Below are 25,191 nucleotides of genomic sequence, written 5' to 3'. Positions count from 1 at the left end.
AGCCTGTTACTCACAGGACTGTGAACAACATGATCACCAAATTCAAGATGGGGGATCATGCTTATCATGACGGGAATGCTCAATGGCTCTCAGCATTAAGACCTGGAGAAACTATCACGATGCAAACCACTCAAGTTTTCATGACAACACAGGGATATGACATAGGTGAGCTGGGACTCACAGTATGATGGCTGGTTAGTAAAACAAGCATCTATAGCTGATACCTGTTGCAGATCTTGTTTTTTGGATTAGACACATATACAGATGTGGTCATTGGTTGTGTGATGTAGGATTTTCCACAAATTGTAAATGGAAAATTGCGTAAAATGGTACAAACCTTAAGATGCATGAACTTCTGGAGAGGCTCATACCACAGCAGCAGAATCAGCCCTGATGGCACTGCCCCACAAAGGAATGTGCTGTCTGTGTATGGGTTCCTTGCTGAGAAAAAGGGAGTTTATCATACCCAATGCCCAACTGAGACAACCTAAAATGTGTAGTAGAATCAAAACCAGTATTACTTACCAACACTACATCTCCTGCAGCCTTTGGTGTCAGGAATCTTCACGGATATGGCAAACTTTCTGCTGGCCAAGAATGCAGAATACAGAAATAACACAGTTTAAATGAGTCCAGCTTTGGCTGTCAGAGACTGATGGTGTTTTGTTTCTGGAGGTCTGTCCAACCTGTGGCTCATCCTTTCTGTAAAGCGGTTAGTGTTGAGAGACAGACTGCCATGCTTCTTTTGTAGATGACCTCTCTGTTCAAACAAAGCTGTCAGACTGTGGGCATGGAGCTGTGAGGACTTTCCTGCAGAGAAGAGACTATTTACAGCATCAGGCTGAACTGTGCTGCTGAATAAAGCTCATATTAGGGAGTATGAGGTACCTGAGACTGCCATCAGCACATTGTTCATTACATAAAGCCAGACACATCGCTGGGGAAATAGCTGTTGGAGGAAAGAAATACAGCAATCATTGCAATAAATTCTCACTGCTCTTCAAAAGGTGATTGATTTGAACCATTGTTGATGTGAGTTTCTTTCTCTTATCTGTCAGTGATTTTTAGTCCACCTGACTAGAGATCTGGACACAATAATATATATCATTATCAATTTGATTCTGCCACTGCATGAACTCAGCTTAGAACTAAGATAAGATCGATCTAAGAAGGTCAAATTGTAGATAGAAATTCAATAGATTATTTGCGTGTCTTCTGTTGTACCTGAGCTTGCTACTAAAGAACCTCTGACCTATGAAGACCAATGATGATAGTGAATTACCAGTAAATCACTCAAATACAGCTCTTTCCACCAACAAACAACATTAGTGTACAGTTTGGCTGTGAATCCCTAAAGTATGTGTAAGTGTTCTTAGTCTGTTTAAGTCCAACGGGGCTCACTCCTGTAATTCACAATATTAAAAATTGTCACCAAGGAACACTAGGGGCCCAATATCTATTTATTGATAGAGTTCAATATAGTTTGATATATTATAGAGTGAAGGTGTAAGATTATACTTTGCCATCCTTAAGCATTTAATCAAAGCGCAACTCCCAAAAAAGTCAGAATCCCTGATATGTGTTGATATTAGTTGCTGAGAGGCCTTTAAACCACGTGTTTAAAAAAATAAATACAGTGTGTTAAATCTGTAAAGGTCATTAGGTGTGTTTGAGCAGTTGCATTTAAATCTGGAGCTGTATATTTTGTTTAATTTGTCAAATACAAAGCTAAGCGATAATACTACTACAATAACCCATATAAGCCTCTAGAGGACCTGTCCTTTTTTATATATAATTTCTGTTGCTCATTTAGTTCAGTTTTGTTACTGCTGCAACAGTAAAAAGGTAAATGACGTGAACATAATGTACCTACATACCCATATACACTTATATTGGTACATGTACTTATAAAGACATCTACCTACAGTATATATACCTACATACATTTCTTACATATATTAGAGCTGTCAAAAGCATTGAAAATCAGACATTGGTCAATAGCATCAAAGCCAGACCCCCGTCTTAGCAAAAAAAATTCTAAATATGTATATACTGTATATACACAGTATAATAGTTCCGAACAATTCCGAAGAACTAGAAAAAAATAAACAATAAAAATTGTGACCACACAAAAAGCCCCATTATTTCTTGTAAAGCTCAGAAAGGAGCATATTAAAAATCAGTATGATATCGAAATTAGCATCAAATCCATTCATTAGCATCAAAATCAAGTCTGCAAATCTAGTACCAAGACAACTCCAGCACACATACAAACGTACTAGTGGGTCTAAGAAAGAAAAAATAAACAAATACGTAAATAAAAAATTAACCTAAAAATAAAAAGTTCAGTTGTTACTGTAATATTATAATCGTCGAGACACCTAAACATTGGCTTCCCCATTTGTGATAATCTGAACTACAAGAAAGGTTTGATACAGTATTAAAAGTGTTACTGAGTTAACCTATAACTTATAACTGACTGACTTTTTTAAAATTTTATTTATTTATTTTTCCCCCATGTGTACTAACCCCACCAAGCCAGTCTAAAGTAAATACATATTGAAATTGTTATATTAGAGATATTATTCAGTTTGTTTAAGGAAAGGCTTCCAAATATCATTAAATATTGTTAGTTTTCCGTTTTTCTTATAAATAAGCCTCTCATAGGAGGCAGTCTCGGACAGTGTTGTGAACCACTCTGTGTATGTAGGACTCTCTGGTGACTTCCAGTACTTTAGAATCACTCTCTTTGCTGTAGTAAGACCTACTTTTATGAAAAAAATCTTAATGTTATGAGCATATTTTCCTTTCAACTTAATTTGGTTCATGATGCATAAAGTTGGGGTTTGGTGAATTTAAACCTATAAAGTGTTGCTCAGTTTAGTTGTAACTTTTTCCAAATAAGTTTTAATAAATGGGCATAAAAATAGCATGTGTATTAACTATCACTAGTGTTGTGTTCAAGACCAGACTTCCAGGAGCCGAGACCGAGTCAAGACCAAAACATAAACATTTTTTATTTTATTTAACAAAATATACAAATAAATAAAATTATGACAAAGTTTGACAGTTAAATAACATTCTCTCTTTAATTTTATTTTTATTAAATACATTTGACGGAGAAGAAAGGTGCCTGCAAAAAATTAACTAAAATATTAAAACTACTACTGCTACTGATAAATTCACAATTATTGTACATATTTAAAAACAAGATCAGCTGAATGTTCAGCAAGTGTTTAAAAGCATTTCTGCCAAGAAATAACATGGCTGGTCACCTACACACCGCAGAGTGTTTCCTCTCAATTTTAATTCCTGTTCTAAACGATTCTCGATTCCGATTCTTTGAGTTGTGCAGGTCAACAGGTCACACATTTCACAAGATAATTTTTTAATTTGAAAAAGCCTTTACACAGGCCATTTTTATTAATTCACTTAGTTGATATAGTTTAATTTGGTTGCTGTAATGTAACTAGGATATTCAATTAACAAAGGTTTCCAGCTGTAACTGTAAAAGTGAAACTTTCTGAAATAAAACTACAAACAACTTGTCTTCAGTGTAAAAAACATAGAGCTTCAGGTAGATGTGAAACTAAATAAAACAAACTCAAACCCTGGAACAGTCATGTGACAAATCAATCAATAGTTATTGAGAATTGTTATTATTATTCTGGATACAGTGGAAGCAGAAACTATAAAAAATAATTATATTGTGAACCTGTTTATATTGTTGGGAACATATTATATACATAAATGTAATTGGAGTCTAAAGACACAAAAAACACCACTTTAAAAAGAAAATAGACTAATATAAGACCTCTTTACAGTTATTTGGGTCATTCTGCGCTTGCGTGACTTGCGGCGATGACGCGCTGGTGACGACATAAACCAAGATGGCGGCGGCCCGGACTACAGCCGATACTATGTAATAAAAGCCTTAAAAGACATGGATGTAATGAAAAGAGTGGATGGACAGAGGCATAAACATGCAGACTTTCACACAGACTTATTAAACACACACAGACCTCGGTAAAGGGACCAGGTTTCACTGTTCGGCTGGCACTAGGACCCAGAGGCAGAGTAAATGCGTCCCCGTACTGCATTCACAGGCTGTAATATCATCAGTTTATCATTTTACCAGTTGTTAGAGCTACTGTCTTTACCAGGGAGATAATATTTATCACTGGTGATTGTTTTCCAGAGTTTTACTGGGATTTTTACCAGTGATTCGTTCATATCTCCCTTCCGCTCCGCGGTCCAAACTGAAACCGTAGACACACACACACGTCACTCAGTCACATTAAGGAAGGTTGTGGTCATTATACAGGGTGGATTAAAGAATGAATAAAATATTGTTTTATCCCGTTCTTCTCCGTGTTATTATCACATTATAAAAAAGTTTAAAAATAGCAGGAATTAGTGCTGGTCTCGAACGGTCTTGAGGGAAAATCCCGTGTCCGGGCAGCCTGAGTCCGAGACAAGACCGAGTCAAAATGCTTCCGAGACGAGACCGAGACCTTTAAAATTTGGTCCCAAGACCGAGATCGGTCTCGACTACCACAACACTAACTATCACTTTCTGCATTGCATCTCCAACATAAATTTGAATTTCTTACTCTCGCCCTGTGCATTTTAACTGGAGTCCAATACAGTCTATTTAAAATTTTGAATTGAATAAGTTTAGATCTGGCATCCCTCATGGGATCAGCATATTTTTAACCAATGTGGCCCATTCTTTCTATTCAAAATGTATCTGTAAATCTGTTATTTACTTCTTCCATCCAAAAATTATAGAAGAAGCCCACTGAATGTGGCAGTGATTTAATTTTTTAAAATTTGGATTGAAGAAATACCTCAGCAGGGAAGGATGTATTTAGCTTGGAAATTTTCTGCAGGCAATTTCTAATTTGTAAAAATGTCCAAAGTCTTTCTCATTCAAACCCAATTGTCATTTTAAATCTTCAAATGATTTATTTCTTGAGAGTGCTGTTCTTATCAGATAATGACTACTTAAGAAAACACATTTTAATCTTACCTTCTCTAATGTGTCCTCATGAAGTTCATTGAGATTCAGAGTGTAGACGCCTTCCTCTGCCCCAAGAATAAGATACTGATCTAAAAGGAAAATGTAATAAGACACATTCCATTATACAGGTCAAATGAATAGACACTAATCCCTCTCAAACTAAACAGATTTTTTTTTTAAGAAAAGCAGGGTCTGAGTGAGTGAGTGAGTGGACTCTCCCCCCACACTATGAAGCTGAATGAACATATTGGAGACAACTTTCCGTTAGCTGGCTTGACCAAACCAGAAATAAGCGATCAAGATCAGCTGTAACGAGCAGCTGATTATCAACTGCTAAATTTAAGCCAGTGATTTCCAATCTGGATCAGTGTGCGCTCACATAAAAGAGGTGTAGTTTGCAGCGTGTGACCAATCGCAAACTGAGAAACTCTGCAGAGCAGCATGTGTCACCATGCAGGAACAGGCAATTACTCTTAAAAATGTTAAAAATTCTAATCCATAATCCAGGCCAAAACCAACACTGTTGCCAGGAAGGAATACTGGCAGGAAATTGCTGACTCTGTCAATGCATACATTTGTGAGATTAAATTAAATCACCTTTATTTAAATTTTGTTCTCTGAATTAGACCCATCCCTGGGGAGCAGTTGGGGGTTAAGGGACTTGCTCAACATCCCACAGTGATGGCCTGGGTGAGGTTCAAATAGGTGTCCCACTGATTACAAGCCCACTTCCTTAACCACTAGGCCACCATTACCCACTCTCCATAATAATAAATGGACAACAGTTCAGTTAGTTTGCCTTTATTACGGCAGAGCTTCCTCAGTGCACTTCCTTACATTTATGTTAATCGTTCAGTTATTTGCTGCCTGGTCCTTGTGTTGTAATATTAAAGGTGGAGTCCACAATCTGGTTAAAAATCACTTTTTATTAAACCAAATGCTATTAGGTCCAAAAGAAAAGAACTAATCGGATGCCTTCATGTCTTGTCCTGTCCACGCCACCCGCTGTCCTTTCCTTCTCCTGCATGGACACCTACGGTACCACGTAACAACAATCCTGGAAAAATTGAGCACAAATAAGAAGCGCCACAAGAGTGATGCAAAGGTTGCTGTCTTTCAGTTGGATTGCTCATTTTTTTGTTTTGTTTTCGGGGGGATTTAATATAATAATAATAATAATTGTCAAATGCGTGTTCAAGTTTGTGGGGGTGTGACTTTGGACGGAGCATTCCAACAAAGCTGCTTTATCCCCAATATACAGCACGTGGATTGAAAAATTGACTTTATAATGATCCGCACATCATTAGTGAAGCTCTGGTGCTTCATGCCCCGCAGCATCGATGTACTGTAGCCTGTTCCGTTTGCCGAGGTCCGTGTGTGTAATAAGTCCGTGTGGCCACGTTTACATGGGAGCTTTAATTATTCTTTAAAGCAGAACAAGAGGTAATCCCTTTTTAAACTGACCTTGTAAACACTTATTCCAATTTTAATTCCGAATTAACTAATTCCTCTTCTTTGTGAACACTTAATTCTGCTTTAAGTTCATTCCAGTTGTTCTGCGCATTACTTTGGATACTATTCAATTGAGCTACTTTTTAGTTGTACTTCAGTAATCTATTTATGACGTACTTGAGTTCAATTTCAATCAAGTGACAGTACTTCTACTTAGGGGTGTCCCGATCCGATATCGATATCGGATATTGATCCGATATTAGTCTGAAAACGAATATCGGATTAAAATTTCCGGATAAACTGTTTTTTGCTGTTTTTTTTCCCAATTCATTTTTTATTTATTTTATTCAATTGTAGAATACTGTAGATATTATTTTGAAGAATAAAATGTATGTAACCAATTGCTTAATAATAAATGGCTCAGTTTTTCTCATACCTACTGTTGCTGACTATTGTTCTCTGTTTGAGTAACATCACTTGATCAAGCCTTTTCTAACATTCCACACTACAAAATAAGTAATTATTACTTTTTTATTCAAGAATATCATATCATCATCAATCATATCGGAAATGGAAAAGTATCGGGACATCCCTACTTCTACTTGAGTATGATATTACAGTTTACACCTCTGATGATACGGTTAAAAAGCGATGGACGGCAGTAGTTGTAGCGGCAGGACGCCTCATACAAGGCTTAAGCTACAAAACGCGCTGCTTGGATTAGAGTTGCTGCTCTCAGAGGATCAGGGCAGCACTGGTTAAATGTAGTCAAGACCATCAGAAGATGTCTACGGCATAAGAGGTGGAGATCCACCAGTGCAGAGGGAGATGCTCACCTCAGTACCACCTCCATCCACCACAGAGGCATAGAAAATAAAACACCCATTTTAATCAACACAAAGGTCATTCATTGCAGGTTTTACTCGTTTCACCGTAATATAAAACTTGTCTTAGTATGAGTCAGCGTTACTCTGTGAACAACTTAATGAAGGATTGAGTAACTTTACTCTGCTGCACGTACTAATAGGAGCGATGAGCTGATGTCTCTGCTGTGTTCTAGCTCAGGTCGCTCAGGGGCGGAGCTTTACTGTAGCGTTGACATTGCTAAAGATTTCCTCTTATCGCGCTAACTTCAGGGATTTATTTGGTGTCTCCTGTACTACGACACTTGCTAATGTCTTACTGGGCTAAATCACCGTGGTAACAGGTGGAACACCTAACGTGGTTGGGACAGGTTATGAAGTGGATAAGAACTGAGCGATGACAAAAGTCCCGCCTCCTGACCAGTCAGTTGTCTTAGATAATGACCTGCCCATTGTGTGTGTGTGTGTGTGTGTGTGTGTGTGTGTGTGTGTGTGTGTGTGTGTGTGTGTGTGTGTGTGTGTGTGTGTGTGTGTGTGTGTGTGTGTGTGTGTGTGTGTGTGTGTGTGTGTGTGTGTGTGTGCGTGTGTGTGTGCGTGTGTGTGCGCGTGTGTGTGTTCCAATATTACTGCAGGTCCCACATAAAACCTCATTTAAATTTAAAAAGCACGTCTTGGAATCAGTCTTTTGAATGAAATGTTATTTCTTGTCTATACAGTGTATGTGAGTATTTATTAGTGGAAGACCTATATATATATATATATATACCAAGCACGAGTAACTCTCTAAATACATTCATCATGACCCTTTACCAATTCAACAAATAACTTTTAGCTTTAAAGTAAGGCTGGAACAAAGATTTTTTTAAAAAAAACAACAATAAAAAAATGTACTTTAGCTTTCATTCGCTAAATTTGGCCCTCAGAGAGTTATACATTTATCTAAAATTGCTCTACACAGTTTCTCTGTGATTGGTCTGCAATCTTTCACCCCTGTCACAGGAGCGCACACGTAGCTTGGCTGAAAGCACCTGTCTTAAGTGAACGTGTTTATATCCTGCATCATAGGACAGGGGCTCTCTGACAGAGAATGTTTGGTGAGGTGAAGCCCACTAACGGAGATGCTCATCCAGTTTCGTAGTGCAGGCCCTTGGAGATCCTGTTTCTTACCTCTTGACTGGGGAAAGATCCAAGTTACTGCACAGTGGATCTTAAGAGGACAACCGTTGAAGACTTTAGAGAAGCAGGCACCCATCTGTACCACCAACAGAGCAACTGACTCGGTTACAGTGACCATATATCAATAACCAGAAGTAAATGTTGAAACAAAACATTTTGTGCTGGTGTTTCTTAATATTCCTGCCTGTTCAGACTGGGATTATGATGGGACTTGTCAGCAGGACTTAAAGGAAGCCTGTCAGGTTAGTGATGATAGCAGTGCTGTTATTCTGTAGGTCCCATGCAGTTAGATGTCACACTTACATGGACTTGGGGGGTAGGAGGAAGTCCATGACAATCAGCCCTCTAGAAAGTCCAAAAGTTACAAATAACAAAAAAATGATGGGTAATCAGAGCTGTAATGTAATCATCCCAAATTAACACCTACAGTAGTTTGGTTGCAAGATTTGTCATTCTACAGACAGACACTTTCAAAAACCAAATCATTAGAACGTTATTAGGTTAGAAAATCACATCTAAGGATGAGGAATGTCTTGAACTCACTGAGTCCTCAGTCTTTTTTCGCAAGGTGCTCCATTCGGGCGATAGCAATGTATCTCTTTTCAAACAGGAAACAGTGGTGAGATCGTGCTTCTCAGCAGGTAGAACGTCTCCCACAGACAGATACGGATCACTGCAGCGCTGTCGGATGTCTTGTGCGGCTGAACACCTCGCCAAGACTTAAGGAGAAAAATAATACAGGAAAGTTAAACAGAGCCCTATATAGAGACGGGTGTAAAGGCATCAGGCTACCTCCCCTAAATATGTCATAAAAACTTTTAACTTGTAAAATGATTGCTGTTTCAAAATGTGTTAATGTTAATAATAATTGTTTGCATTGTAAGGAGAAAAAAAACTAAGGAAACCACAAAAGAGAGACACAGCAAACAAGCTTTCAATGTTGTCATGGAAAGTGAAGAGAGATTCTTAATGCACCAAAACATGTTCCCCAACAGACAAATCCTGCATTAGCAGTGCCTTGTTAATAGGAAACTTTAAAGACTAAAACCATTTAAAAAAAAAAATTAAGCCCCTCGTACTGATGCTGGGAAAGTAGGGTATTAACAAAATACAAGATAATACTCAATATGAAGTTGTGTGCATGATTATATGACATTTCAGTGTGCAATACTGTATTCTATCTAGATAACCTAACGTAATGTGCCGACCACGGTGTATACCAGAAGGGATTTTAAAAAAGGGCCATTCCCCCTAGGAGCTCACGTGGAGAGCAACACACCTGCTCACAGTCAAGATGTAATGCTAGTAATTGTGACGTCACAGTGACGTTATTAAAAGGTGGATTAAGTCAGTTAACTCCACACTGAAGGCCCAGGTACCAAATGTATGGCCTGCTATACTTCTGTACCTGAGTTCGAGGTGGATTCAGGTGTGACAGTAGAGTTGGCACCCAATGTGCAGCTGGGTCTCAGGGTCAGGTCTTGTTCCTCTGTGGTGGGAGTGAAAGAGCTAAAGGTTGGCAGGGAAGCTGTGGACGGACTGAAGAAATCGCTCCTCTTGCCTCCCTGAAATCACAGCAAAACAGCCGCGTATTTGCTCCGAACAAGCACCAGTGACAAAATCCTGATGAGCATGTATGAAAGATATATAACTGGATGAAAAGCAACTATAACTAAAATTAGGGATGTCCCGATCAGGTTTTTTTTGTCCGAGTCCTTTGATTTTGAGAATTGGCCGATACCGAGTCCCGATCCGATACTTCTATGATACATTAAAAAAAATAAAGAAGAGCAAAAAAACAGATCCAGGATGTCCCTTATTTATTTTATTCACCTTATTTTACCATTCAACCCTAAACAGAGCACTTCTGTGACGTAGCGTAATCAATCAAGCAATACGTTTAAAAAATAATCACTTTAGACTTTAGTGCAACATTAAATAATATAATATAATCTAATCTAATATAAAAATTTGTCCGATTCCGATCGAGTCTGAAACCACGTGATCGGGCCCGATTTCCGATCACGTGATCGGATCGGGACATCCTAAACTAAAATGTATCTTCAACCCATATAATATCCAAAGTGTAGTTGACACTTACCTCAGCAGATGGCGCCCTCTTAATAGTTAGGCTGAAAAATATGAAAATGAAACCATATCAGAGTGTAAAAAAAATCACCTCTGGAAAGATTCCAACACCATGGCAACAAGCTTGATGCCATGTAAGACACTGAAGGTGTGGGAGGGGGGGGAGTGTACAATGCAACACAAACACATCTCTGAGGGGTAGCAGACAATCAGCCCAAAAAGCTGTGTAGTAGTTGGGCAGTTGGTTTGTGCTGGAAAGAGTCAGCATCCAGCTCTCGGAGTAGCAACAGTGACTGAACACAAAGCCACTGATCATGTCAAACACTGAAGCATTCATTTGCTGTTCAAATTAAAACTACTGCAAGCATTGGAAATGAAGTGATGGGAGAACACTGCTGGTAAGCGAGGAAGGAGTACAAGAACAAGGCCTACCTCAGCTTCAGAGCTTGTTCCACACATTCCAACAGGCTCCTGCAACAGGAAGACCTAGTGTTTATGTGGCTCCAGGCCTGAATGGCCAATAACAATGGGAGGGAAGGAACCAGGGCTCCACTTCTGTCAATTTCTGGAGCCCCCAGGGTTCACAAGGTTGATTTAAGTGCCAACAGATATTTATGGCTTCCTTATCAGCCCATTTAACACTGTGCTCAGTTACGCAGCTTAAGCCAGGAGTTCATACCACTCATTATTGTAAAGTCATAGTGCCTTTAGAAAAGGGGGGAAATTAGTAAAGTTTTTAGATTCACTGATGTGGTTACAGAAACAATGCTTTAAAAAAACATCAGTAAGACGTATAAAACGATATTTCACATACACATACAAGAAAGGCCAAGACTCACCATATGGGGGGAAATTTAGGAGAAAACACAGTGAAAATGAAAGAATGCACATTATAAATGTGAAACAACAACCAAAACCATGGGTTTACACATTAGATGACGCACTTGTACATTGATCTTGTTTGAAACACATTCAGATACACTGCCTACACAATAAAGAAGCACAGGAGGTCCCTGGTTCGAATCCCTGCTGGGGAAAATGAGCAATATACCATCTGCCAATGTGGGTCCTTGGGCAAGACCCTTCACGCTACTGCCTACCTCATACAATGAAATGAATGACATGTCGGCTCAGACGTCGCCTGGCCAAACAAGGTCTGCGTCGGGTGCTGGGGAACCAGAGCACCCTGATGAAAAATGGGCGACTGAAACAAGACTGAAATGGGCGAGATGCGATAACAGGGCTCTGTTGGAATGCTACTACTCCAGTAACCCTAGTCAGAGGGGCTACATGCAAAGGATATGGGAGAAATGGTTACTACGAAACCCACAGTCCAAACACACGCCAACAACTCAGTGTTCCTACATCCACAAAAGGCAACTGCTATGACAACTTGAGATTGACGAGGTACAACACCAATGCTACGGCAAGGTGGAGCCATGCGGCCACGTCAATAACCGTTGGATTTTACAGGTGATGTAAAAATAGTGAGACTGATGGTTTATCACCTGATCTGCAGCCAAAGAGGGTAAAAATAACCTGAGCTCCCACAGTTATTATAAATAATTTAACAAAATTTTAATTGAAATATGTGGCTTTTTCTCTCATGTAAATAAAAAAAGTGTTCAAGTTAAAAACAGGAAAGCCTTCTTCACATTCTCCGTAGGTGTTGCTGTTAATGTTAACTGTTTTCTTCTTGGCATTTTTCATCTTTTCCTTTCTTTATATTCGTTATTTTCAGCATCTCGTCCTTTGCTGACATTAAACCGTGTCTGCATGTGTGTGGTTTGGTGCTGGGCTGACGTTGTTCTTTAAATGGTGACCTATTTAACCAGTGGCACACTTACGCAAGTTTTTAGTTTTGTTTTTAATTACCATAGTTGAGCTATTAAACACATCTGTGTTTTTTTTTTTTCAATGTGGGGAAAACAAAAATCAGACATGCATTTTCATTGTGGAAAAAAAATATGTATATATATATATATATGAGCTTTATCAATGTGAAAAAAAATCTGACTTTCATTTTCACTGTGTTTTCTCCTAAATGGCCTCCCATAACACCATGTATGAACCTCTTCCAACTATAATGTGATCTCACCGATACAACTCAACAGATTTTTTAATTCTTCAAGCAGTGGCTAGTTTCCAAGAGACGTGTGTGAATATCGCGTCGGGATTGTGTGTGTGTGTGTGTGTGTGTGTGTGTTTGTACTAAGCTGCGTCCAAATATTCCCTCCTATCTCCTTTACTATTCACTGTTCCTTCTCCCAGAGACATTTTTATCCACATGTTGTTTTATTCAACATAATTCATAGTAGTGAGTGGAAGGTGAGTGACAGCAACCATGTTCAATGTGATGTTCCTTTAGTTTCTCTTTTGTTCCTCGTAGCCTGGTAGCCTCTTTTTCTTTGATTTACATTCAAACCGTGTCATTTTTGAGATTATATCAGCAGAAAGTGTTATAAATGTGCTTTTAGTCCATTTTCGGAAATTTGTAGTTTTTTCACCCCGGCAGACGTCATTAACCTTCGCAGTGTCAGATTATTACGTCACCTAGTGGAAGTGTGTCTGATTGTCAAAACAAACGCCTTTTCCTATCTCCTCTCCTAACACCTTTCCTTAACCCTGTGGCTTTATCCATGGGGTTAAGGAACAGTGGATGAGAAAGGAGATAGGAGGGACTATTCGGACGTAGCCCTAGTCTTGTGTGCACAGCCCAGCTGTGAGCACCTGTGTTTTTTTTTGTTAATTAAGGTAGCGTTGAATACGGGGTGGAGGCTGCTGTCTGAGACTGACTGGGTGTGTCTTAACTGCTCCAGGAGAAATGCCCACAATCAATGTATTTTTTTGAAAATTCAGCCAAGTGCACGTCAACCAAAAAGTCAGGGTTTAGTTATACTGTAACAGTTTCATACAGCAGTGAGTGCATTTGATTTGTACCTTTGTATCACTGTTACACTTTACATTATTTACACCTCTGAGAGCAGTGAGATCTTAGTAGAAGAAAAAAACCTCCCAACAAGTGGTATGGGAGTAAGAAAATGAGTGAGATCTTACGGAGAGTTGTCTTCATCCTCTGAGAGGCTCCAGTCATCATCATACGAGCTCTGTACATGCAGTCATACAAATATGTTACACACTCATCCATTCCAAGGCGTGCTATCTGCCTTCAGGCTCTGAAGCATTAATACCAAACTTTATTACCATGCCTGGGTATGGCTCTGTGACTTTCCTCAGTGGTGGCTTAAACTTCACTTGGTCAACTGTAAACAGAGCAGATGCAGAACTTTATCAGAATGACATTTATTATACAGCTGATGCACACATTCCAGAGCATGATTTGACACATCTGCACTCTGTGCAGCAGTCTTTAAACCGACAGTGGTTTTCTAAACATATGTTCTGTGTCATGGGGTGGCAGCCAAAAAGGGTTGCAGAAAAAAATATATATTTGTACACGTGGGAACAATTTTCTTTTTCTTTGAATCGACACTTGCTGAAAGTCGATTCCAGAGTCAGAACCTCTGATCTAGAGACAGGTCTGGTGCCAACTTCCAGTTCCAGTGTATCACGCAACAGCCAACTTTGGATTAATGAACTACTGAGACCCCCCGACAACACCAGGTTTATAAAATCAGAAATTTAATAACTACACTGTTAGAGCAGCAGCTATTTAAGGTTACACACTGTATGAAAGGGAAGCTGAGGTTATCAACAACTTGATTTTAAAAGAATAGTGAGAAAAGTGTAAGGTCCTCCAGCCACATCACAATCACTAAGAACACAAAAGGCCCAGTAGAAGCTCTGCAGTGTGAAGTCACTCGAGTGAATGCATAAAGTCCCACTGTGTGTGTCCCACAGCAGGCATGTTCTCAGTGCCATCCCATGACGCAGCCCTCGGCCCACATGTAAGGACGCCTTATGGGCTGAGGGCAGCAGTCACAGGCTGAATGAGGGGCTTTTGTTCACACTCATATTATGGCCATTACAGCGCAGAATATTTTACTCATTGTGACGGAGACAAGAAGGAACTCTGTAGCAAGCACAGCTAACGTACAGTATGTTTGAACACACTTCTCTTCTGTCAAGAGCACGGCCATAAAAACACATGATGCTTCAATCTGGCTCCTTACTTTGTTTATTATGATTTATTGACATGTCAAATTATATGCATTGAGACCAAATCAGTCTCTCTCTGCAACAATAGGCAAGGTCATTGGATGCGGGTAACACCTTCTGTTGATTGGCCAAGGAAAATCCGACAGGGATGGTTCAGCTGGGCGTAATCAGTCATGTTCTATATAGCTGAAACTCTCTCAGGTACTGTATATAACAGCACAGGCTGCACTGGAGTGTAAGACCACATAGGATAAAAACCACATTATAAAGACCTCTGAGTCTACTTGCGCGAGGCAACCCAGCTAGGACACTGGCTGCCGCTAACGTCTGTCTATTCATAATAATAATGCATCAATTTTATATCACACTTTTTTTACAGAATTAAGGGATTATTCTTTCACTCCACACTTAGTGATTGTAAGCTACTATTGTAGCCACAGCTGCCCTGACAGACTGACAGAGAAGGCTGCCATAGTGCGCCATTGGCCCTTCCGACCACCACCAACTACATTCATACTAGGCAATGTGGGTAAAGTGTCTTGCCCAAAGACACAATGATAGCTACCACTGGGGTGACTGTCCCCCACTGTGGCACCTAACCAGGCCCAGACCTGCTTAGCTTCCGGGATCTAACGGGATCGGGCAATGACAGGCTGTCTGGCCACTATATTCACTATCCATTAAGTCTAACACACCATGTGCCTCCCACATATCCCTGTCACCTTTGGCAACAGGAACTGAAGCACAGTCCATTAATCAGAAATCTGAAGAACCTGTCCGCGCTCCAGAAAATTGGTCCCAGCCCGCCCTTTGTTACCTTTGGTCTTCGTAACTGTCAGAATGCAGTCAATAAGTCGGAATTCATCAGTTCAACAATGAAACTCTCAGATATTCAGATCAACTGACTGAAAATGGATCCACCCACTAAACACAGCTACACCAGTTGCACTCTCTGTTTCCATAGCCCTAAGCCACACACCTCGCTCTGCTGGATGAGGAGGTGCTAATTCCAGACAGTTGGACTTTCACCAAACTCTGTCCTCTGGGCAAAAATACAGCGCTTGAATATCATGCTTTAAAGATTACTGCACCCACCAAAGCATATATTGTGGTTATATACAGTTCACCGGGGGGTAACCTGGATGGCTTTATCATTCTTGATGATGGCACACCACTGATTGTCATGAGAGACATTAACATTCACCTTGACAATACACAGACAAATGACTATCTGATGCTCCTCTTTTGACCTCAAACTGGCTTCTTCTCCTTCCACTCACAAAGTTGGCAACATCCTTGACTTGTTACTAACTTATAACTGCCCAGAAGGGCCCACCCAATTCCAGCACCTGGGCCAACACAGTTTCCCAAGGCCACATGACACAACGCCGCCTGCAGGGGTACAGCACTCACCCCCCACCCAAACAAAGAAATCCCACCACCCACAGACTGATGGATGCATGCCCCCAAGTGCCCCGACACCCCACCAACGCCAGCACTGCCAGGAAGCTGTCGGCCATGATTGACATGTAAACAGACACGCCCATGAAGTCCAGGGACCTCATTTATAAAAGTGTCCCTAGGTAAGCACACTTCAGCTGGCGTACGCTAAAAACCAGGAAGTGCGTACAAATCTTTTTTTTACGATTTATAAATGTGATTTTGATTACAATCATTATTATTATTATTATTATTATTATTAATAATAATATAAAACTGTATTTGTAAGTGCGTGCACGTCACTCACTCCCTGTGGGCATCAGTATAATTTTTTCTTCCTCCGTTTTTGCAACTGCATCCTTCAAATAATATGTGTGGTGAAATGTTCAATGTGTTTGATTATTTCACACAATTTCTATTAATTTCACAGAGCTGTCATCAATTTAATCTTTCTCCTGGCGTCGGAGTTTCCCATTTCACATGATTTTGTGCGTGCGACAGGGTTAGAGCTGCCGTGGAGGTGCGCACATTATCTTGCTTATTTTTATAAATCCTAAACTTTGCTTCTGTGTGGTGTACGCTTTCTTTTGTACGTACGCTGCATTTATAAATGAGGCCCCAGACCAGAGAATACGGCCCTAAATGTATAACCATCCACAAACATGTCCTTTATTCCCTTTTTTTACTTTTGTTATTTTTTCCTGATTTATATTTCTATGTTTTTAACATTGCATCACTTGTTTTTATTTTTAGCTTGTCTGTAAAGTGTCTTTGAGTGTCTTAAAAAGAGCTTTTAAATCATATTTAATGAGACCACATGCAGCCAGGTTGTAATCACCTGGCTTAATTTACTTTGTAGAACAGCTGCTCTGGGATTCTAAATCTTTGGTTTAGTGAAGGCTGCTAATGATATATTTATCTAGCTTTGTAGTAAAGGGCCCATAGTGTTGCCAATGAACACAACATACAGTACATACACACTTGTGTGTGCGTGTGTGTGTCCTCACATTGTTCCTCAGACAGCGTCCTCTCCACAGGCAGGTGTTTCCCTGCTGACTGGATCTTGTCTGGAGCTGCTTCCCCAACCTGTCAACACAACGTTAGTATTCCAGGAAAGCTGAGTTTCTCCTCTCTGTTCTTTTTCCCCCATAAAGGGCTGACCTCCAGCTCGTTGTCATCCAGGCTGTGTGTGCTGTGGAGCTCTGGGTTGCTGGCAATGTCCAACAGCTCAATGACCAGGTTCCGGGTCAGTAGCTGGGTCACAAACGGATGCTGAAGAGAAAAGTTAAAATATCATTTTTTTTTTTTTTTTTAATTATTATCTGTCAGTGTTTACAAAGGATTGTAAAATAATTATGTGAAACACTTAAACTTCACTAAAATCTAAATAGTCAATAATCATGTCCTTGACGGATAACATAGCTTACTCCTGGATGTGCTACTGTAGATATGAAAATGTGCACAATTTTCTGTGTGATAGAAGAGATAACAGTTAATAAAATTATTATTATTATTATTATTATTATTATTAATTCACTTTATTTCAAATTTCAAGGACACTTTACAATAAAAACAGAATAATACAAAGAAGATGAAGAAAAAAAATCAATGTAGGAGAGTGGGCTGATTGGAAGACATGGGTTTTGAATCTGGATTTGAAAAGGGGTAAGATATCAATGTTTCTAATGTCCAGAGAGAGTTTCAGAGTTTGGGAGCAGAGCAACTGAAAGCATGTAATACAGGAAAATTGCACTCATAATCAGGACGCAGCTACTTTGTACTAATAAAGACAAACAACTCAAAAACGTATCATTGACATTCAGTAGTTCAGGGTACCTGGAGCAGTGTCTCAGCTGAGGGCCGTTTACGAGGGCTTTTAATAAGAGCCATTTTCACAAAGCTTTGGAAAGCAGCAGACCTACAACAAGACACACAGAGGGAATGCATGAAACTTAGGATGCTTTCATACCAGTTCCATCTGGTCTGAGTTTAGCGCACCTGCAAACTCGGTTCGTTTGGGCTGGTGTGAAAGTGGACCAATTTGATTTGGTTGAAACTAAAGGCCGAGACCGAGGTAGTCTCGGTACGGTTCCAAGCGGAGTTCAGTGCGGCTTGCATATGGTGAGAAAGCTGACCAGCCTCGGTTCGGCTCAGCGTTGTTATGTAGTAGCCTTTTTGGTCTACGAAGGCTTCCGTAGCACACCGAGCAGTGTAATTGGGGAAGCGCGAAATTCATTTCTTTACACGAGTTTGGTTTAGTACTAACTAGAGATGAATCTGGGACAAACGTGGTCGACAGAGGAGGTACTGTGCCTCATAGAAATATGGGCAGATGAGGACATTAGTGCTCAACTGTCGAGCACCCACAAAAATTCCAAAATATTTGCAATTTTCATAGCTCATTCATAGTAGTTGGTTCCTTTGGAAAAACCAAACTAGTTGAGAATCACAACTATGTAACAACTTTTGGGCCCAATGGAACCAGTCTACCGGACTAACAAGTGTGAAAGCACTCTAAGCAGATGTGATCAAGATTATTGTAGTACAAAGAGACTCACCACTTTGATTTGTCCTTTAATCTTGGAGGTTGGAAACTGCTCTTGGACATCAACATTAGTGCCCTGAAAAAGTTTACAATACCAATGAGCTGGCAATATTGGTGTGTTTTTGTGTGAGTATGATGACCTGTTGGTGTGACAAATCCATTTGTTATTCGAGCTTCACGCCGTTCACACACACAACAGTTTATATTGTAAAAATAACTTTGTAACCTGTTTCTGTGCTCTAACAGACTGTGTCTGATAAGACTATCTCTCCATCATGAGCCCTGCATGCAATGTGTGGGGATTCACCTCATTGGATGGAGGTCAAACATGGGCGGCTGGAGTTCAGCCAGCTCAATTGCTGTGATTCCTACAGCCCAGATGTCACACAGATGGTTGTAGCCACCCTTTTTTTCTACTGCAGCCACCTCTGGAGCCATCCTGGACAGAAATGGTAAATGAAAAATGGACTGGATTTTTTTAGCGCTTTATTTCCACACTGAAGTCTCATTCATGCATTCACACAACCAATGGGACTGAGCTGCCATGCAAGGCACTGGTCAACCCCTGGGAGCAACTTAGCATTCAGTGTCTTGCCCAAGGACACTTCAACATATAGACCAGTATAGACTGGGATCAAACCCCCAACCTCTTGCTTAGAAGACAACCCCCTCTACCACTTGATCTGTGGTCGCCCAGAAGGGAGAGTGGAGGGAAACATCAGCCTGTAACTGATATTTACAGTCAGAATTAGAGTAATTGTTGACTTTAGAAACCTTTCCATCAGGCGTTGTTAACTGATAGGTTAGGGATGATTTTTAGTTAGTCAGACATTAGGTGAGTAAAAATACCTTTTATTTTCAAGTACAGTTTTGAAACAAAATATAGTGATGACAGATGGTGGACAAACTTAAATAATAATAATAACACATTTTATCTGAACATCAGTGCCTTTCAGGTCACCCAAGGTCACTTAACAGTACATGATAAAACCACAACAGCAGAGTATAAAACCACAATAAAATGTAAGCTAAAACAGTATAAAAACAACAGTAAAAGTGAAGCACAGAGTGGGGGGGGGGGGCAGGTGGGAAATGCTGTTGTGAATAAGTGGCTATTGAGTCCGCTTTTGAATTGTGAGAATGAGTCCATGTTACTGAGATCCAGAGGTAGTGAGTTCTAGAGTCGGGGAGCAGAGCGGCTGAAAGCTCTGCTCCCCATGATGGTAAGGTGGGCTGGGGGAGTGGACAGATGAATGGAGGAAGAGAATCTGAGGGAGCGAGATGGAGTTTGGACGTGGATGAGATCAGCCAGGTAAGGGAGGCCAGTGTGGTGGATGATCATAAAAGTTAACAGAAGGATCTAGAAGTGGATGCGGAATTGAATGGGAAGCCAGTGGAGTTAGTGAAGGGGCGGAGGCGATTCATGTTACGGAGGTGGAAATATGCGGACCAGGGGATATTATTGATGTGAGATTTAAAGGATAGAGTGCTGTCGAGGATGACACCCAGACTCTTAACCTGTGGGGAGGGGGAGACGGAGGAGTTGTCGAGTTTTAGGAGATTATGATTTAACCATGATTTAACTTCAGTGATACAGTCTGTAAGGGATGGGGGAAGGGAGGGTAGAAGATGGATTACTGGTGAGGTAGAGCTCAAATTCATTGCTTGAGTCAAAGTACAGATACTCCTTGTCAAAAACAACTCCAATACAAGCAAAAGTAACTCAGTCAAAATATTACTTTATTTCATCTTTATTTAACCATTGTGGCACAGGTTCTCATTTGGGATGATGACCTTTTGAAATTTACTCAATGGCCCACAGTGAATGCAAACTGATGACCCTCTGGTTACAAGCCTGCTTCCTGCCCGTAAATAAGGCTACGTTCACACTGCAAGCCTTCAAAGGGACATATTATGGAAAAAAAGGTGAAATAAATCCATCCAGTCATTTGATTGTGGTCTGTGTAAGTCTTACAACACAGAAAAAAATGCTCGGTTTCAAATGTTCTACATTTGTGACATCACAAGTGCAATCGGGGGAAGAAAATACCCTCCCCTCCGCTGGTAACTCCATCCATGGACTCCACCCCCAATCTGATGAACACTTTTGCAAAAGTCCGCCATGGAGTGATGGCTACCGGTAAAACTAAATGCAGAACTTTACTGCTGCCAGTGCCGCGCCTCCACAGTGAACGTACACTGTAGTGTAAGCACTATTTGTTCATGCGGAAGTGTACTCCGCTCTTGTGGTTCAGCGCATTGGCAAACCTGTTATATAGCCTTGTATCGCTGATCTGACGTGTTTGTGACACAATGCGACGCAGCGGTTTGAGAAAATAAATGATTATCACATTAGATGCACTATTCCTGAAGTTAGAAGAGCAGAGGAGGAGGAGAAAGTAACTTATCACCCTAACACTCCAGTGAGAGTTTGACTGCTCCTGCTGCTGCTGTGAGACCCTAAGACGAAGACACTCACAGTGTTTTACTATAATGTGCAGTTTTTTGGCTGAAAACAATAACAGTGTGTGGATAGCAAAAATAAAATCGCTTTGGTGATCACTGATCACCCTGTAAAAGAGCGACACATAAAGTGAGTGAGCGTCTATAAACACGCCCACTCATGAATATGCATAAGTAGGCCCCAAAACGGCCCGATTTCAGAACTGCTCAGAAAGTGTCTTTTCAAAGGATAAAACTCTGGAAAACAGGCGTGTTTGGGAAAATAAACCTCAAATACTATGTTTTTTGGGTTCTTAGAACAAATGGAGATGGGTGAAAAATTGCACAATATGTCACCTTTAACGCACAATTCTGATTTTTTGTTTGGTCGTTCACATTACCATTTAAAATGTGACCCGTATCAGACTCCAGTGTGAACTGTTTGCGGCTCCAAACTGACCCGCATGCGCATTTTTGCGTTTGTCTCAAAGTTTTTGTGCAGTGGGAGCCAGAGAATAAATACTGTAAGTAGCTGTAGAGGAGGGTGAGGAAAAAGAAAAAGAGAGCCAAATGTTTTGTTTTGGCTGTATGTGGTGCTGATTTGCTTTTAAACACAGACCAGTTATGGTATGAACCTTCAACCTTGACCCGAACCCAAGAACAAAACTGAACCATTCAGGTCTGATAAGCAATATATATTTATATTCTTGCTCAACCTGAAACCGACAGTTAAAACCTAATATTTTCCTCACACAAATGACTTATTTACGATTGTTTTAGTGGTAAGCCTGCTTTAATTAACAAACAATTGTTAATAACAACAGATCAGCGCACGGGGGAAACAAGCGAACGTCAAACACACGCACGCACACAGTGTGCACAAGAGACAGTGGATCTATTTACATAATCCATGTATCAAATATAAGGATATTCCATGTTCTCGTGCAGAAAAGGATTGGATGCTTCAAGCCTGTTGCTCTCTGGTCCAGAGGACAGCGCGCAGCTACAGCGCCGCGCTCACTGCTACAGCTGCTGCTATAAAGTGACGTCAACGTATCAAACTCGCTCCAAATCCGCCTTGACCGTTCACACTGAGGTCGCATTGAAGAACAGATCTGTATCCGATTCAGGACCGCATATGAAAGTGGTCTAAATCTGATTTGAAAAAATCCGATAATGACCAGATTTGAGTGTTCACACAGGTTTTAAAAAATCGGATCTGGTCACTTGACCCCCAAAAAATTGGATTAAGGCCACTTTTGCCTGTAGTGTGAATGCAGCCCAATAGTACTGAAGTAATTGCATGACAAAATATTTAACTATTGAAAGTCTCTAAAAATCGCAAACATATTTTTCATCATCAGAGCACATTGATCCACTGTTACATGTTTATTCATACAACAATGCAACAGTTACCCAATAACTGAATAACACTGTGTGATAACTTTTTTGATTTGTATTAAGAAAACACATCAACCTATTCTCTGTTATTCATAGAATAAACAAAGAGCTTTTTAATAGCATTCAATAACATCTAACAAATAATGGAAAGAAGTCTTGGTTAACAAATTACTACATTCACCAATAGAATTGTTTAATGTTGCCAAATTAACTGATTTAATTAACAACTTTTTTTTTTTATTACAGAAAACATATTTCCATTACTTCTAACATTTGAGTGTCTCAAAGTATATTTAACAAAAACTATATATAACTAATAATTTGCAAGGTTCAGGTTTGTCTTTTGTTTAGCTAACTGCCCGTCAATTGGTTTTTATGATACATACATGACATTTTCCTTCTTTGGTCATTGGTTGTTCTTAAGAGGAAGTGACAGTAACAAGTGACACACAGTATGGTTCCCATTCTTTGATGTTCCCTTTTTATATCCACCCTTTATCGGCCTAGAACCGGATCTTGGAGCTTTTTTTTCTGCATGTAGCTGAATTAATGTGGTATTCTCCGTTATCCACTGGGTCAACATGTTGTGTATGTTCCAACATATCCTCTTACTGCGAGTGGTTCATAGGTTGGATGTGGGTTGCGGTACAGTATTTATCTCACCAATAGGGCGTTCCGATGAAAGACTTCCTTTTGGCCACTGAGGCACTAATCTCTGCTGCCACTCCAAAATCAGCTGCACACACAAGGAACACACACAGTGATACCTGGGGTTGTTGAACAGGTGTTGTGTGGGTTTAATAGACTCTCCACTGACCCAGTTTCACATCGCCTCTTTCAGTCAGAAGAATGTTGGCTCCCTGCAGAAAAGACACACAGATACACATTTGTCTTTGTGTCATTATTTAAAGTTGTTACAATCACTAAAAACACCAAAGCTTTGAAAACGCATATATCGTACCTTTATGTCTCTGTGCATTTTGCCAGTTTCGTGCAGGTGATACAAACCCTAGAGAAAAATCGAAATCAGTCCATTTACAGTTTACTATGAATATACTTTAATTCAAGTAAGTCACAAATACATCACTTGAACACTGAATTACTTCACTATCACCAGACATCTTATAGCTGTAACTTTAATGGGAAAACTAGAAAACATGCAATCAGTTGGTTTAATAGTAAAACCAAAGATGTACAGTATCAGGTAGGGCTGAAACGATTCATCAAGTTACTCGATTAACTCAATTACAAAAAATTCCTTAATGCAAAAATTGTGCCTCGAAGCATCATTACATGTCTATGGGCTCTATTCTCCCATGTGTGTAAGTCCAAAAAGCCGCGCAGCGGCGCTGTTTCTGGCTGTGTGCTATTCTCCCACTGTACTTAAGTCAGTAGCTGCGTGCCTTCATCCCAGTTACGCACCATTCAAATCTGGCTTTATGCACATTCTCCGGTGTGCATTAGTCCTTTTCCTCTTACGCGCCTCTAACCCTGGAATAAGTGCAGCACCCCGATAAAGTGAAACTTTATATTGCACTAGAAAAATGGACTTAGTTACTGTTGTTTGAACACTGCGTATGCGCGCACATATCAGCAGCTCTGCAATTGGTTTAAAAGTGTGGCGAAAATGTAAGAAGCCATATGATTGGCTGAAAGCAAACACACCTGATTGGCTGATGAATCTGTCAATCACTTTTATCAGCCAATGGTGACGTTCGTTGACCCGCGACGTCAGTGCAGTCTCAAAATTCACCACACACATTTCTCTCACAAACACACAGAGGTTTCACAGCACATTCAGCAATTTGCATTATCTGTGGATTTATATTACAAGTGTGCATCAAAATAATATTTGTGAAGTAGAACGTGTGCATTTCAGAATTTATATTACAAGTTTGCATAAAATAAATATTTGCGAAACAGATCATGTGCATTTGTGAATTTGAAATACAACTGCAAAACAAAGCATGTGCATTCGTGAAAAACCCTGCAAGAGTTCATTCATTATGATACTGTTCTGATTCCATACAGCTGCTGCTGCGTGATTAATTAAAACTCTGACAGATGCAGACTTCTTGTCCACGTTGGTCACAGTGATTCATACTATGTTCAAGTCACAGTTTGATCTACTACAGAGTGAAACAAGCTGTCATATGCAGATGAGAATGGACCAGAAACTGTTCCCACACATATTTTAATGAGGCTCAGCTCAGGTCGCTTTAAACAATTTATATTTAAAGCTGTGTATTATGGAAACCAATAGTTCTGTTTCACTGCAAACATCCCTCTGTATTAAAGCAGGACGCTCTGCGGCCGGGTTATTTCCTCATATCTCCAGCGCATCTAACTCGGCCATGTTTTACAGCGATGATGATGATGATGAAGGTGATGATGATCAAGGATATAATACAATAATCTGATCAAATCAACCTGTTTTATTGTTTATCAATGAAGGCATTTCAAAGTAAAAGTGAACTTTATCATTTTCACGGACTTCAATGATATTTACAAGCCTTGGGAAAACTCCATGTTCCGTGATTTCGAGACAGCCCAAAAAAAGTGACATCACCGCCTCCTTTCCTTCAGCCTGCCTTCATTCACACTTTTGGTCTAACTTACGCACTGGTGGGCGTGTCAGCAGC

At 40.1% G+C, this 25,191-nt stretch overlaps 1 protein-coding gene across 6 annotated transcripts in view; it reads right to left on the bottom strand.

Moving 5' to 3' along the window:
* map4k2 (mitogen-activated protein kinase kinase kinase kinase 2) overlaps positions 1–25,191 on the bottom strand; it is a 56,313-nt gene that overhangs the window by 10,784 nt on the left and 20,338 nt on the right. For 2 of the 6 annotated variants that reach the window (XR_003676076.1, XM_028474278.1), the window contains exons 6-26: positions 23,511–23,558; positions 23,367–23,409; positions 23,213–23,285; positions 19,014–19,145; positions 18,720–18,782; positions 17,998–18,079; positions 17,323–17,433; positions 17,169–17,247; positions 13,807–13,865; positions 13,660–13,709; positions 11,035–11,073; positions 10,616–10,646; positions 9,923–10,079; positions 9,058–9,233; positions 8,818–8,859; positions 8,506–8,590; positions 5,033–5,112; positions 889–949; positions 687–810; positions 526–587; positions 338–441 (exon numbers count right to left, since the gene is read on the bottom strand). Coding sequence is in view for 1 of the 6 variants with exons in the window: in XM_028474278.1 (XP_028330079.1) it covers positions 338–441; positions 526–587; positions 687–810; positions 889–949; positions 5,033–5,112; positions 8,506–8,590; positions 8,818–8,859; positions 9,058–9,233; positions 9,923–10,079; positions 10,616–10,646; positions 11,035–11,073; positions 13,660–13,709; positions 13,807–13,865; positions 17,169–17,247; positions 17,323–17,433; positions 17,998–18,079; positions 18,720–18,782; positions 19,014–19,145; positions 23,213–23,285; positions 23,367–23,409; positions 23,511–23,558 (1,701 nt within the window). In the remaining 5 variants the exon portion in view is untranslated. The remainder of the gene's footprint in view (positions 1–337; positions 442–525; positions 588–686; positions 811–888; positions 950–5,032; positions 5,113–8,505; positions 8,591–8,817; positions 8,860–9,057; positions 9,234–9,922; positions 10,080–10,615; positions 10,647–11,034; positions 11,074–13,659; positions 13,710–13,806; positions 13,866–17,168; positions 17,248–17,322; positions 17,434–17,997; positions 18,080–18,719; positions 18,783–19,013; positions 19,146–23,212; positions 23,286–23,366; positions 23,410–23,510; positions 23,559–25,191) is intronic. The other 4 variants (XR_003676077.1, XR_003676080.1, XR_003676078.1 and 1 more) reach the window with 4 other exon arrangements.

This window comes from Gouania willdenowi, chromosome 18 (genome assembly GCF_900634775.1).
Source record: "Gouania willdenowi chromosome 18, fGouWil2.1, whole genome shotgun sequence".
Taxonomy (NCBI): domain Eukaryota; kingdom Metazoa; phylum Chordata; class Actinopteri; order Blenniiformes; family Gobiesocidae; genus Gouania; species Gouania willdenowi.
The sequence above is the reverse complement of the archived record's forward strand: the minus strand, read 5'-3'. Positions and strand labels throughout refer to the sequence as shown.